Consider the following 15,753-nt stretch of genomic DNA (forward strand, 5'->3'; position numbering starts at 1 on the left):
AGAGGCACGGAGCAGCATGCATGTGTACATACTTATGTGATGAACAGAAGTAACTCAAGGGTAACTAAACGAGTATCCTTTACTTCTTGTGTACCGGGGAAGAAAACACTTGTACTCAGGATTCTGAACTCTGTGGTCTCACGTAAGCCAAGTACAGTGAATGTAACTGCTAGCAGCTTGGACACCATTTATAAATATATTCTTAACTAAATGGTCCTTGAGTAGACCAGCCTTACTAATTAATAACTAATTCACTAACAAAATTCCTTTAGGAGACTTTATCGCAACCTAATTGGGTCTATTTTGTTAGCTTCCATTTGTGTTCTTTCATTCCCAGTTAATATTCTATGCATTTCTGAGAGAGGGAGAGAAAAGTGTTAGCAAGCATGACTGCTTCTGGGGCCAGATGTTTGTATTAAAACTGATGCCTTGATAGGCTTGACAAGCAATTTTTGTATGATGGTGTGATGAATAAGTGGATTTAGTGGAACCTTAAATATTAGCTGTCCTGTTTTGCTCATTCAAAAGAAAAGTATTTAAAAATCAGAATGTATGTAGAATATGAAACACATGTAGTATACAAAAAATAGAATGCATGTTTCCTGTGAAAAATTTTTAGGTAAGTCTTTTATGTTACACTTTTTTTGTTAGGTGATATTTATCCATGATGTTTCTTCCACTTACCGAGTACCAATCCTGTTGGAGGAGCAAGGCATCATTAAGTATTTTAAACAGAGGTTAAATTTACCTATTGATGACCAGCCAAGTGATCTTCTAATGAAATGGAAGAAAATGGCTGACAGGTATTCTAGCTCCTGCTGCTTTTTCTAGAAGTGTCTTAATTCAAGTTAGGTTTTTAGCTGCTGTGAAGTCACCAAACTGGACTGGGGTCAGTAGCATGCTGGTGATCAATACTTGTGACCAGTCTGGGTTTAAAAACATTGTCAGTTTTGAGATTTTTAGAAGATGTTTTATGAAGCTAAAGAAAAGGCAAAACACTGTTAAAATGTTTTCTTTGTGGAACTTGGTGTAATAACTGAAAAACTTGTTTTTGTCAGATATGAAAGGTTGCTGAAGGTGTGTTCCATAGCACTCGTTGGCAAGTACACAAAACTAAGTGATTGCTATGCATCTGTTTTCAAGGCTCTGGAACACTCTGCGCTGGCAATTAATCACAAACTGGATTTAATGGTGAGGATATTTCTGGATTTTGCTTTCAGGAATACTTTGAATATACTCTACTAGTTCCTGTCATGTGAGGCAGTTTTAATTCATGTGGAAATTAGAAAATTAATCATGCAGATAAATATGGCCAAGCATCTCATTTTTTTAAAGACGTGTTTACAGATTTAATTATTTTATTTGGAACTAAACTTATCTGAAAGGAATGCTGCAATTACCCAGAACTGGATCTGATGAAAAAACAGACTTTACCTACAAATTTATATTTACTATCAAAGGTAGGTTTCGCTTGTTCGCATGAGACTGCTTTTATGTTAATGAGATTAGCTTAAGGACAGGAGAAAATAGGTAAATTGGAAAGCAGTTTAGTTTCTTTTTCAAAATCTGGTGCCAGAAGCTGTTGCTCTTCATTTCAGTTAATGTTCTGACAGCTGTCCATTTTATCTTCAGCAGGATTCTAATGATATCATAATTGGGCCATAAACTTAGTTTCTCCAAGATAGTAGTTCTTTGAATAAAGGACTATTTAGGGATCTAATTTGTCTCATTTTAATGAGAATAGAAAGTTGAACTGCACTGGGGAAAAACTGTTACCAGCTTTCTCACTGCTGGAACTATCAGTTTCCTTTGCTGAGTTTTATTGCTAGGGCTGGCAAGTCTGGGGCAGAGAAGCAGTGTGCAAGTGTATTATTATCACTTAATGGGTACAGAGGACAATTTTGCAACTTGCAGTAGCAAAACAGTAAGTATCAGCAATGACTCACTGCTTTAGAGTGATTCATTAAACGATATAAGATAAATTGATCAAAGTGGTCAGTTGCAGGCTGTACTGCACTTAGTAGGTTTTGGTCTCTGCCTGTCTCTGATTGAAGTAAGTTTGTGTGTTTATGCCCTTTGGGGTAATTACTGAAAATTGCTGAACCCTGTGACCTTTGCTGATCACTCCCTTTTTTGTGATATGAAAAATAGTACATATGAGAGTGAAAGTTTCAGTATGTCAAAAGCTATGCATGGGTTGCTTAGATAATGCTTGTGCAAGGAAGGCAGGCTGTTTCCACTCAGCTCTAGAAAGTTTCTCACTGGAACTAACCGCTTTTTGACAAGGAAGGTCATTAATATCCAGGATGGCTCTTAAGCTGGCTAAAGGCAGCAGGCCAAAGAGGTAACCACCGTTCTGTAGTCTCAGTCTACCTAGCCCAGAAAGATGCAATGGGAGCACCTAGAAGAACCAAGGGTGCATATCTACTTCTTTAATGAAGCACAGAGTAATGAATACATCGGAGTCCTGTTTACAGTGATATTTCCAGTATCTTCTGGGAGAAGATAAGTTCCCTAAACCATGAACACTAAGTACTAAAGAAGAAGTTTCTCATATCGGAAACCTGGTTACATACTTCTGTTTGCTTGAGAACACAAGTCCACAGGAATGTTATCACCTCAGGTGTTTTATTTTCAGTGACTTGGTGGAAAAGGTGACTAGCCCTGTACCAAAACAACCAATTATGTTTTGTACCCTCTCATCACTGCTTAGTCCTGATGGGCTGTTAATCAGATGGTGAAGTAGTTGCAGCAGCTTGTGGTGATGTAGAAGATACTTTTCACTGTGGCTTGTGCTGTTCTGGGCTCTGAAATCACCCTGTTGTTTTCTCACAGTATCATCCTGCTGCTTGCCAGGCACGTCAGTCAGCTGCAAATCTTTCATCTGTTGCTTCTCATTGTTGATGTCATCCCAGAACCTTTTCAAGTAGGGGAAGCATGCAGAGATGCATAAACAAAAGCAAAGCTGACTATTTTCTCTGTAGGACTTACTGAGAGAAGTAGGTTGATTTATTCTTTGGGGAGGGGGAAAAGGCCCTTCCTATGAAGAGAAAGGAGAAAACCCAGAAACTGTAGTGTCCTTCTACTCTTGTCCTCTGTAAGGTATGCCGAATGTTGAATAGCGTAGAGGCAGAGAACTGGTTGCTACCTATCATGTAAAACAGCTAGGGAACCACTCAAGAAAACAAAATAACTTCATGTTTAATAAGAGGACGTATTCTTCTACATACAAAGGAAGTTATGCATAGTGTTTGCTGCTAAAAGATATCTCTGAAATTAAAAGGACTAAGCAGAATTCAAGTAGACTTTTATGTGTTCATGTGACTAAGAAGCCAATTGGTAGGTATCACGGAAAAGTAAAAAAAACCCAAAACAACAAAAAACCCACCAGAAACTCAGCTTAGGGAAGAAACAGCTTATGTTTTAAGGCTTAAGCTGTCTCCTTTCCCTTGAAGGGAGAGGGGAGGAGGTATCATCGAAAGGGAAAAAAAAAAAATATATATTTGTAGGAAATAGATGAACTTTCCTCCATGATAAATTTTCTTCCACAATATACATACACATATAGTTGGGAGGTACTCAGACCAGTTGGACATGTGCAAGTCCATGGAACCAGACAAAATGCATCCCAGAGTGCTGAGGGAGATGGCTGGTGTCATTGTGGGGCCACTCTCCCATCAGTTGTCAAGGGTCATGGCAATTGGGGGAAGTTCTCTTAGTTGCTGAGGCGAGCAGCTCTGGTGTGGCACCATGGGCAGCGGAGCGCTCTAGCGTGGTGCACAGGGGCATTTCCTGAACTGAGGGACCCTCCGGGGGAGCCGCCGGGAGCCCGCAGCTCACACCACCGTGGATGACAAGACCCGGGCAAGGACAGCAGCGATGGCGGCCAAGCCGCCCCACACCTGTGCCAGAAGGCCCTGGGGAGCACCGGCGAGCAAATGGCGTAGCAGTGCCTGCGGCGGTTTGCGCAGAAGGGCACTGAAGCTCCGCCAGCTCGACCAGGGAGCAACGGTCCCACCCGGCAGGAAGCCGTGGCCTCTCCGAGCTCTGCGCCCGCCGCGGCTGAGGCGGCTCCCCAGCCAGAGCCGCGGTGGGGACGCGCTGCCAGCCGGGTGCCAGGCTGCGGGCTGGGCCCTGCTCTTGTGCCGGTGCGGGAGGGCGGCAGCCGGCACAGCGGCGGGAGGCGCGCCCGGGGAGAGGAATCCTCCGCTTCGCGACAGAGCCCCGGGAGGAGGTGGGCAGACTGAGGGGCATCGGGGGGGTGCGAGAGGGAGAGGGACTACGGGAGTCCCACCCTGCCTCCCCTGGGGCAGGCCCGACAGGCGGGCAGGACGCATAGTGCTGAGGACTCCTTGTCCTCTCTCCACCTGGCTGAACACAGTGACTCAAGGGACAGGGGCGATGGTGGCTGGTCCCTGCCCAGCGCAGCAGGCCATCTCCTCTGTGACTACTCAGGTGCCCTTGCGTAGTAGATGTGAGGCTCTGCAAGTGGAACTGAACAATGACGAGGACGATGGTTCATCTTGCTTGGAGGTGTCGCCAAGGTTGTCTGTTTACACCCGGCGTCAAAACTGCTTCCATAAAGAAAAAAAGGCGGGTCATTGTCATAGGAGACTCTCTTCTGAGGGGAACAGAAGGCCCAATATGCAGACTGGACCCACTTTTTCAGGAAGACTGCTGCCTCCCTGGGGCCCAGGTTTTAACCCGTGAAGAGAAATCTTCCTACTGTGGTACAGCCCTCAGATTACTGTCCATTATTGATTTTTCAGGTAGGCAGCGATGAACTTGCAATGAGAAGTCCGAGGGCAAGCAAGAGAGACTTCAGAGCCTCGGGACGACAAGTTAGGGGATCAGGAGCACAAGTAGTGTTCTCCTCTATCCTTCCAGTTACAGGGAATGATGAGGGAAGAAACAGGAAGAGCCAGCAGATCAATACCTGGTTCGGAGCCTGGTGTCACCGGCAGAATTTTGGTTTTTTTGATCATGGATCATTCTACACACCACCAGACCTGCTGGCAACAGATGGGGTAGACCTGTCTTCAATGGGGAAAAGGATCTTTGCACAGGAGTTAGCAGGACTCATTGAAAGAGCTTTAAACTAGATTTGAAGGGGAAACCAAGCTCAGTAGAGATAAGCCTGGGGGCGGCACACCGATATTTGAGAGGCAGTGTGCTAGCGAAGTCCTTTGATCTGCAGTCTTAGTGGAGGTAGGTGATGGAAAGCCACAGCAAAGACACAAGGGTTATTGGTGTGTTTGTTAGAAACCACGGAAGCGCCTGAGAATGGTCATGTAGGAATTAGGGCTTCTCACCCCCAAAAGGTGGCAGGATCAATAGCCCAAATGAAGTACATCTGCACCAATGCACTCAGCACAGGCAACAAACAGGAGGAGCTGGAAGCCACTGTGCAGCAGGAAAACAATGATATAGTTGCCATCACAGCAACATGGTGAGATGGCTTGTACAACTGGAATGTTGCAATGGAGGGTTATAAAGTCTTTAGAAGGGATAGGCAAGGAAGGAGAGGCAGTGGGGTATCCCTGTGTGTTAGGGAGTGTTTTGACTGTCTAGATCTTGACAATGGTGACAATAGGGTTGAGTGTTTATAGGTAGATATCATAGATATGGATATTTATTATCATACACAGAAATCATGTGGCCAGCAGGAGTAGGGAAGTGATCGTGCCCCTGTGCTTGGCACTGGTGAGGCTGCACCTCGAATACTGTGTTCAGTTTTGGGCCCCTCACTACAAGAAAGACATTGAGTTGCTGGAGTGTGTACAGAGAAGGCAATGAAGCTTCTGAGGCGTCTAGAGCACAAGTCTTCTGAGGAGCAGCTGAGGGAACTGGGGTTGTTTAGCCTGGAGAAAAGAAGGTTGAGGGGAGACCTGGTTGGTGGATGTTGGTCTGTTCTCCCAGGTAACAAGCAATAGGACAAGAGGAAATGGCCTCAAGTTGTGCTAGGGGAGGTTTAGATTGGATGTTAGGGAAAATTTCTTCACTGAAAGGGTTGTCAAGCATTGGCACAGGCTGCCCAGGGAGGTGATGGAGTCACCGTCACTGGAAGTGTTCAAAAAACATGTAGACATGACACTTCAGGATATGGTTTAGTGGGCTTGGTGGTGTTGGGTTGATGGTTGGACTTGATGATCTTGAAGGTCTTTTCCAACCTAAATGATTCTATGACTAGAAAAGGGCAAATGTCACACCAGTCTTCAAAAAGAGCAAAAAGGAGGATCTGGGAAATTGTGGGTGGTCAACCTAACCACATTCCCTGGGAAGATTATGGAGCAAATACTCCAAAAATTTGTTCCTGTGTGCATGAAAAAGAAGAAAATGGGAATAGCCAGCATTAATCCCTGGACATTTTCCGATCATGACTGGAAATGGCCCTGAACAACCTGGTCCAATTTGACCTGCTTTGAGCAAGGGGTTGGGCTAGAGGTTTCCCAAGGTCCTTTCTGACCTACGTGATTCTGTCACTCTAAATAGTGTTTTATACTGCCAGCTGCATAGTGGGAAATTTGTATGATATGTAAAATAACCTTGCTTTTAGCAAAGAACTGAAAGGTACCAAGTCTGCAAATGCATGTTTAGCTTTGTGTGCAGCTGTCTTAAGTTCAGCAGGGCTTTTGCATTAAGAGGCATGTGAATTGATGATTGCTGGAACTCCAGTGTGGTGCTGAAATGTTAACAGACAACGGCTCCTACAGTACTTAGCTGCATATGCTAACCTCCTTTTTAGGGTTTTTGTCAAAGGCTCTCTCTATACTCCTGTGTCCTGAAGGAACTGCTTAATATTGTGTGTGGCATCCATCTCATAATGTAGCATCCACATATCTGAATGATGGAAGTGTTGATGCTGCTTGAAGTGATAAATGTGCTGGCTCAATAAGTTTGGCAAGGAAACCACAATTATCTTCAACAGTAATTAGTTTCTCTTTCCAACCTCCCAGCATGATAAAGTGTCCTTTTAGTTGATCCTGTAGTATCCTTCTACTATAGAATAACAATGTTCATAAGTAGTTATTTTTCTGTTGTATTTTTGATGCCTTCTGGAGTGTGGAAAAAGTAGAAATGTTTGCTAGAAGGAGTCCTATCTGGAAAACTTTCAGCCACCTTTTTGTTGGTTTCATTCTGCACACAAATCAGTTCTGTTATTTCAGATGATCTAGTTTTTATGGGGGATGGATTCTACAGCAGGATACTTACTTATTATGTTATTCTGACAAAACCAAGAATCAAACTCTGATCTTTTGTGTCCCCAGTGCAGTACATAGCCGCCTCACTCATGTGCTCTAGTGGTACTTCAGGATCCATGTTTATGAATGGTAGTAGAGATTCTAATGCATTATTTCTAGTAGGATGTAGATAACGAGTCTGCCTCCTTCTGTACAGTTGATGCTTTCATGACAGTCCCCAAGAATGCTTTTCTCACATGCTAGACAATACAGGTTTATCCAGTCTTATGATAAGATTAGATAAACTGTGGCACCCAAAATCTAGGAAAGTGAACACCCTGGCCACATCTCATTTGGATGTCCGGATAAAGTCAGCATCACCCCTTGATCGGTGCCCTGATTTCCATAGATAGAAAACCTGGGTACACAGTTATGAAGCACTCTAGCAAGTCTGCTTACCTGGAAGATAGCAAAATGAGGACTGGAGGCAGGCAAAACTTTGGAGCTACATGCAAAGAAAGGGGCATGGATTGCTGCAACTAGAGCAAATACTGGGTTTTCAGAGAGAATGCTGTGTTTTCAGTGAAGTTGTGACAGGTTTATTGGGAAATTCACTTGAAACTCTAATAGTTTGTCTTAATGCTATTAAAAAGTTGGTTATACAGCGTATGCTGCTCTTTCTGTGGAGGAAAAGACTATTTTATTGCATGTTTTTCTTTAATAGTACATAGATTCAACAGAACTTGAACGTTCTACAGAAGCAGAGAACTCAGTGAAATATCACCAGGCATGGCACAAACTGTGCAAAGCAGAGTAAGTGGCATTGGGTATTCTGTATCCCAAATACAGACCGTGATATTTACTTACGTGTTGAAAAATGCTTCAGTAAATAATTTCTTAGTGCATCCAAACTTCCATTGCTTATGTAAAGGGATAGATGTGCATGGTTAGTGACAAGCTTCAGACATAGCAAATTATAGCATCGACCTACACCCTCAAACTCCGCTTTAATCTGTTTAGACAAGTTGCAGTTGTTTGGTTGTTTGGGGTGGGTTTTTTGGGGGGTTTGGTTTGTTTTGTTTCTTTGATAGATAGACTTTCTTTACAGTGCAGGTCAGTTGTTAAAGATTTTTCTTTGTCAACATACATCATAGTGAAAGGTAGCTAGAGAAAAGCTTAGTAAATTCTGGTGACACTCTGCAAACATCTCTGTTAAGAATCATTGTCAGGATTTCAATTTGTATTTGTAAAGTGTTGTTGTTTGTTGTCAAAATGCATTTAACTTCTTCAGTATTACTTAGTAGACATAAAGTTTTAGTGTTAAGATCCTAGAGTAGTGAAAACATAGCTAGCTTATTTAAGCAATATGTATTTAAGCAGTGGGAATTTCTCTGTGAAGCATGAGGTTGATCAGATGAGAATTGGTGTGGGTAGATGAGACAAATCTCCAAATTTAGAGTTAAATTCTGTGTATTCTGAATGGTCATACAAAACATGCCTTTTGTGCATTGTGCTTGCTTTGCTGTAACCTCAAAAGTCTCTTCAATTTGAATGGACTTCCTTTGCTGGCTTGATTCTACATGTTGGTTGCTTTATATATGACTGTCATTACAGTGGCATTCTGGTTCCAGGAGGGTTTGGAATTAGGGGAACAGAAGGCAAACTCCAAGCCATCTCCTGGGCAAGAACAAAGAAAAAACCTTTTCTTGGTAAGATCATTACAGTCAGAAATTATTGTGTTTTGGAGGTGTATAGCAAGCTAATTGATTTGATTAAAAAAACCCAAAACCAAAACCCAAACAAACCAACACACACTAGGAAAGGTTCCTGTCCTAGGGAAGTATGTGTGCTGTTGTGAATATTTGCCTTGTAAATAATGCCCAGGGTCATAGTGATGTACTACATCTGCTGTATAAGGAAGGAAGAAAAAGACTATCCCTACACTAAAGGTTTTATTTGCTATATTCACATTTTATGTGGAGAGTCTTTGCTTCTCGTTGTAATTAAATCACCATCATTATAGATATAAATCAGTGTGCAGAAAAGATAGGTGTCTTTGGACACATTTGCTATATTAAATAATTTTTGTTGGTTATATTTGTTATATTTTATTATGGTAAAGCCTAAAGATGCCATCTGGCCTATAAGCTAAGTGCCTCTGAAGCTTTGGTTCCTACTGCACATTTTTTACAATTTTATAAGTGAGTACTTTGACTAGTTGCCAAGCAAAATTTGAATCTGAATATACCCAGGCTTTCAGCTTCTGTTTGTCTTTACAGTAATTATTAGTAAAATAGATGGGAGGAAAAAAATTTTTAAGGCTTTTAAAAGGCACATAATTGTGTCACATGTATTTACAGTGTGCCAAGTTTGAAGAGTGAGTATTACATTGAGCAGACTTTTTTGTTTTAGCTTTTTGGTCAGTCTGTGTATATATACTGGGTACCAAGATTTCTAAGCAGTAAAGCTTGAGATGGAACAGCAAGTACTTTGTCAGTCCTGCTCTTTGTCCTGTTAAATTCTGGGTGTTTTGTTTTCTCTTCTAGGAGTTTGCCTAGGAATGCAATTAGCAGTTGTGGAATTTGCAAGAAACTGTTTGAATTGGAAAGGTGAGCTCTGTATGCTAGTGTGAATATGATTTGCTTAGAAGAAACGTTCTAGATGTGAGATGTATATCTATTACTAGAACTATTATATAGATCCTATGATCATTAGGTACTCAGCTCTTGCAAAGTGATCATTTTCAGCTAAGCACCCTGTGCTACCTTTCTGTACAAGGGAGTAGGAACTTATTATGCAGATTTCTTGAAACCTGCTTCTTGATCTAATGAGTATAGGAGAAAGTGTGCTTACAGTTCACCTCTGTAGTCTCTTTCTAGAGTGTGCAGGTGGTGAGGAGTAGAAAGTGAGAAGTGGTTTTCTCACTGGCTTTCATTAGTTGGAGTAACCAAACCATAGCCATTGCAGTAGTAGTATGAAGAGATTTAGCTTACCAATTAATTTCTACCACTAAGAGCTGAGAGGAAAAAATTTTGTGAAGTAGGAAACGATGGATGTGTGTGTCTCAGGTCATACACTTCCTGTGGTTGCTTCAGAAATGGTGCAGTATGTGTTTCAACATAATAAGACTGTAGCTTAAATACAGACAAGCCCTAAAATGCCACAGAACTATTAGGATGAGTTTTGTAGTGCATGTAGAACAATGGAAATGTACTGTGTTTGTTTTGAACTTCTGTTTCAGATGCAAATTCTACAGAATTTGACCCAGACACAAAAACCCCTGTTGTAAGTACTGATTTTTTCCCTGCATATGTTTTGTGAACATGTGTCTTTTCTTAAAAAGGAAGTTACCTTTGTGTAAGTCAAGATCTACCTATATTTTTAGATGGTAGGACATGAAGAGATGACCACTGTTCCTATTCAGTATTGTTTAAAAAGGTATTTTCTTTTAATAGTCCCTTGCCTTCACCTGCTCGCTTCTGTGATTTGCCTTAGTGTTATTTTTGTAATTTTTTTAATAGTTCCCTTGGCTGTAGACTGCTGCTGGGAGTAGATAATAATGATTAGGTTGGCTTTACTAGAGAATAAAATATAAAGGGAAGCTGGAAAGTGGAGCACAAAGCTATTATCGAAATATAAATTTATATAAAAATAGAAGGATTATATGGAAAGCTGTTAAAAAATTCTTGCCTTTCCTTTATATAAATAGTATAAATAAGCACTACACCCCTCCTCCTCCATGCATCTCACAGTCCTCCTTTTGAGGAAAATATCAGTGCTGTAGATATGACAGGGTTCTCTGTATCATATGCCAATGGTATATTCTTAGAGTGGAGTTCTTCCAGGTATCCTCTATTTCAGGTGAGTATGGTATCACATTGTCATAATTGTAAAACTTAAAAATAATCAGTAAGAGAGGGTTTTTAAGAAGATGAAAAGAACAGAAATACGTGTGAAAAATAAAGAAGTATCTTGGTGTAAGATGTTCTAGTGATAAACTAAGTGGGTTGCTCATAGTGACCTACTGTTTCTATATCGATTTCCTTCAAAAGAGTTTTGTTGGGATTTGTAAATAAATATATATATTTTTTCCCACATCTGCTTAGTCTGAAACATGCAAATAGGAGATTTTTAAAGCATTTGACCTGTTTGTCAAGGTTGTTTATATGCATAGGAGAGATATCTAGCCTGAACTTTTGAAGGTAGATTAGAGACCTTCAGAGCTGCAGTGTGAGACTTACTGCTAAAACTTGGTGGCATTTGGAAATGTCCTCAGGGTGAACAAAGGTAAACTTTGCATTTGGCATCAAATTTGTGGACTAGCCCTTGTAAGAGGTCTCTTCTTGAATGTATGCGAAGGCATAGTCTTTCTCTGGAGGGGTCAATTTCATAGTAGCAATATGTTGTAAAATGTGGAAGATGTTGAAAACTTACTGTAAATTTTTTTTGGAAGCAAGAGGGATAGTACAGAAGACTGATTCTGGGGCTCTTTAGTGCCAGTTTTATTTAACTTCTCATGACTGCATTTCAGCTAGCCACCTCAGGGACCTTTTCAGGATGCAGTCAGATCATCAGGAGGGATTGAGTCACCCTGTGGACCTGCTGGTTTCTCTCTATTATTCTAAGGGTTGTTCACAGTAGCTGGCTGTGGTGCAGAGCTCCACACTTAGCTGAAGTCAGGAACATGGATCCTTGTCTCTGCAGCCCTACTGGCAGTTTCTTCTATTACAGAAATTGTAGTGTGTATTACTACAATATATCTAGGGCAAAATTTTATTCCACAAGTGATAACTGAGTGATTTGCACTTTGCATTCAAGGGCAAGTAAGGTATATATGTTAAAGAGAAAATTATGTGGCCATAAAAGAAGAAAATATTGGAGTGAATGTATGTGTCATAGAAGAGTAATACAGTGTGTACAATTGAAGCAGTATGCTTGCAGTACGTATAATTGATATTCTTTTGTTCTGAGCTACATTAAGGTTCTGAAATTGGTTCTTACCACTCATATTTCAGCATCTTAATCTGATCTCTGACGTCTCAGTTCTGGGTGAGAAACAGATGTAAATCATTCCAAGGGGAAAATTTGCACTATCAATAATTATAACTGCTAAATAATCTGTCTTAGCAGAGTCCATCTTGTGCTAAAAACTGCTTAGATATTCTATATAATAACAAATCAATAAAAACGATTGGAAGAGAAGCAGATTAGTGAAGCTTGTGAACTGCTGAACTGATGTAGATGTTACATTATCCAAGAAAGTTAATTGGAAACACCGTATCAGCACTGATAATATCTTGCGATGCCACTATGTGGTTCAACTGAGTGCTAACTTAGGACCAAAGCAGTATATTTTTTTTTGGTTCCTGCTCCTTTGGAAACTGAAGAGGGAGAAGAAAGGCACTGGTGAGGCAGTAGTTCTATTTCCTTTTCTTTTTAAGAAAAAGGAAGAAAGACAAAAGCTCAAATATGCAGTTTGGCAGGGGAACTCGGGTGCAGCCATAAAATATAAAGCTACTTACATCCCTTCATAATTTCCTAAGCATTCAGATACTCAGAACTATTCTCACCAAAGCTGATAGTTTCTGCTAAAGTACATATAAAATATCTTGTTCTACTTTGCTTCCCTTTTGTCTGCATCTATGGAAATTTGAACCTTTTTTATTAGAAATAAAAACTAAGATTGTCAGGTAATCATGTAACTCAGAATTAGGCTTCCAAAGGAAAAACAGGTGTCTGAAATAAGGAGAAATGATATTACTGGTAACTGTCTCTCAATTAAAGTAACAGAAGTTATTGTACTGTAGAAGAGTATTGTCTGCATCAGTAAAAAGTTTTGAGCATTGTAAAAGGTTTTTATGCGATGAGGCCATTGTGACTTGTCCTGTTTTGAACAATAACGAATGCACAACTGAACATGCAAATGTAGAGAGTTGCCTGCAATGCTGAATATCTGTTTCATTTTAGCTGTTCATCTGTTTCTACTGGCTATCATTTCAACAATGTTGCTCAGCATGGGTTCTGCAAAAGCACCCATGAGTAACTTTATATAGGAGGGAAACCTTGTATCACCCTGGATTGCTTGTTTTGGTGTATATTGATATCAGTTATATCGGTATGTAAATGACTGCAAGTATTGTAGAGGTAAGATTTCAAATACCTTGGAAAAAATAGTAGTGTCTGCAAGCAAAAAATGGCAGTTAAAATAATGTAAAACAGCCAAAACTGTGTTTTTAAAATACTGTAGGGGGAAAAAAATTTCCTAAAGCTGAGTATCTATGTGATTAAAGCAAATGAGACCTAGAATTTGAAAATTTTAATAAGCTGTGATTTATAACCTGCGTTTGAGAGATTTGAAGCTGCTGTTAGGTATTTTAATTTAGCCCTAAATTAAAAATGTATACTCTGAAGGAAAAAAAAGACCTCTCATATAGCAGTTATCTATATTCACCGAACCATTTATGCTGCCAAAATACCACCTTAAGGTTTTGGCTTCAATTCCTCTTTAACACATGTTTGATTTCAGTAGGGAGAATGAAGGAGGTACCCGAGCACTGATCACAGTCCCTCAAGTTCTTGATCTCATCTTGTGTTGATTATTTGCAGGTCATGTTCCCACTATATGTTCTTAAGCTTTCTGCTTTACTTTCTAGCCTTTTGGATAATAATGATACGTAAATTGTTACTGTTCTTTGCAGGAAGACAGCTGTTCAGAAAAGTAATGCATTTGCTTGAGAGTAGTGCTTAGTATGAGTTTTCCATTGCAAATGATAATTTTAAAATTAACTCCTTTAAAAGGAAACTGTATAGCCTGTGAACTGCTAATGAAATGGTTTCACTGGATGGCAAAATAGTTATTTGTTTTGTTCCATTTCATTTCCCTCATCTTCCTCTACTATTAAACTTAGATTTATTTTTTTGGATGAGCCTTTTAACTATGTTCTCTGTCAATTTTATTGCAACTGCATCTAATACTGTTCTAGGAACACAAAAAAAAAACTTTACATAAATAATTCTAACTCACTTTTTGGGTTTTGTTTATTTGTTTTTTAGATTTAAAAAAAGATAATTTTAATTGTGACTGTTGTTCTTCATGACCTATTGCATCTTGTGTAGGATCATGAAACTTCAGATATCACATTGGGTAAAATAAATGCATTTTCTACAACTCAAGCAATTGTGCAGAAACAGATTGTGCCAGTAGGTGACGCTCTTACAACACATTTGTTTCTTGATACCCTCTTTTCCTATTCAGGGTGTAAGTAACCTGACTGAATTAAAAAATTTCTAAGGTTGTCGAAGAGATGAAAAAGAACGTATGTCCCACTCATGCAAAAACACTTCTTCAAATTCTGTGATTTTACTTATGTATGTAAAGTAGCTAATGTAGCTTAGTAAGTGAATGTGTGTGGGGTATATTTAGTTTTGAAATCAAAGAATATTGTTAATTTAGAATAATTTTTTTTTATAAATCAGAAAAAAGTAATAAATATTATGATTTTCTTTTCTTCCAAGAAACATAACACATTTTAACAACTGAAGGGTTTGTGTAAAAGAATGGCCCAGGCACTTGTTAGAACATCCATATCATGTTTAAATATCATAATTTCTGAGGCTTCTATTCATGCATCACTGGTGTGGAGTACTTTATTCCTGATTTCATGGAGGGGAAATTCAGGGGTAGGAGCAACTGTAGTATGGGATCTGGAATGAACTTGATAGACTTTGCAATTAAGTTGAGTCTCTAAGTGCTAAAGTAACTCTAAGATCTAACTGATTTATCAGCATAATGGATGATGTTGATATTAAAATTCAGTCCAAAATTCCAAGTTCTCTAGTAGGATTAGTGCCTAATCCACTGAATTACTTGTCTTCAACATTTTCTTTCTTCTCATTTATCTTCTTTTTCACAAATTTGCTCTTAAAGCAAATAATAATGCCCATGAATTACATGTGTGAAAATACATATGTCACAAGGACTCATACAATGGAAAGGTTAAAACTGCACCAAATAAATGTAATGAATGTTTTAATTGCAACAGCAGTTGCTCAGTTCCTATATATACTTAGGTACTCCCATCTACAAGTGTAATACTCCCCCCCCCCATACTTATGTAAATATAACTTAAAATGAACATGTAATGTTATAGTTGTCATACTTAGCATTGTTACATTGTTATTGAAAATAAGTACTTTATGTTTTAAAGATGCTACTGTATGGAAGTGTCATCTTATCTGAATGATGGGAGGAGTACTGGATAGTATACAGTAGGGGACACTCAAATGGAATGATACATCTTTCCTTTTGTGTGTTTTAGAAACCAATTGATTTGAATCATTGTAGAGGTCCAAATAATAGCTTAGGTAAAGCAGGGCTTGTTAAATGGCACTTTCTCAAATGTGGCGTGAAATAGAAACAGGTAGTTCTGAAGTAATTGTGAGGCAGTTTAGCTGGAAAGTGTGGCTAGCAGATGTGCAGGAAACACAATACAAGACATACTTTATTATATGTCAAATCTTTATTCCATACATTTTAAAATTGTAACAAATCTGTGGATTTAGGTGTACGTAT

General features: G+C 39.5%; 1 protein-coding gene across 1 annotated transcript in view; it reads left to right on the forward strand.

Annotated features, from left to right (window-relative positions):
• Positions 1-15,753, forward strand: part of CTPS2 (CTP synthase 2) — a 70,896-nt gene that overhangs the window by 13,738 nt on the left and 41,405 nt on the right. Inside the window, exons 7-12 of the mRNA XM_082004973.1 lie at positions 652-803; positions 1,059-1,191; positions 7,906-7,994; positions 8,796-8,890; positions 9,728-9,790; positions 10,423-10,466. Coding sequence (XP_081861099.1) covers positions 652-803; positions 1,059-1,191; positions 7,906-7,994; positions 8,796-8,890; positions 9,728-9,790; positions 10,423-10,466 — 576 coding nt within the window. The remainder of the gene's footprint in view (positions 1-651; positions 804-1,058; positions 1,192-7,905; positions 7,995-8,795; positions 8,891-9,727; positions 9,791-10,422; positions 10,467-15,753) is intronic.

The sequence above is a fragment of the Phaethon aethereus genome (genome assembly GCF_964289735.1).
Source record: "Phaethon aethereus genome assembly, chromosome: 1".
Taxonomy (NCBI): domain Eukaryota; kingdom Metazoa; phylum Chordata; class Aves; order Phaethontiformes; family Phaethontidae; genus Phaethon; species Phaethon aethereus.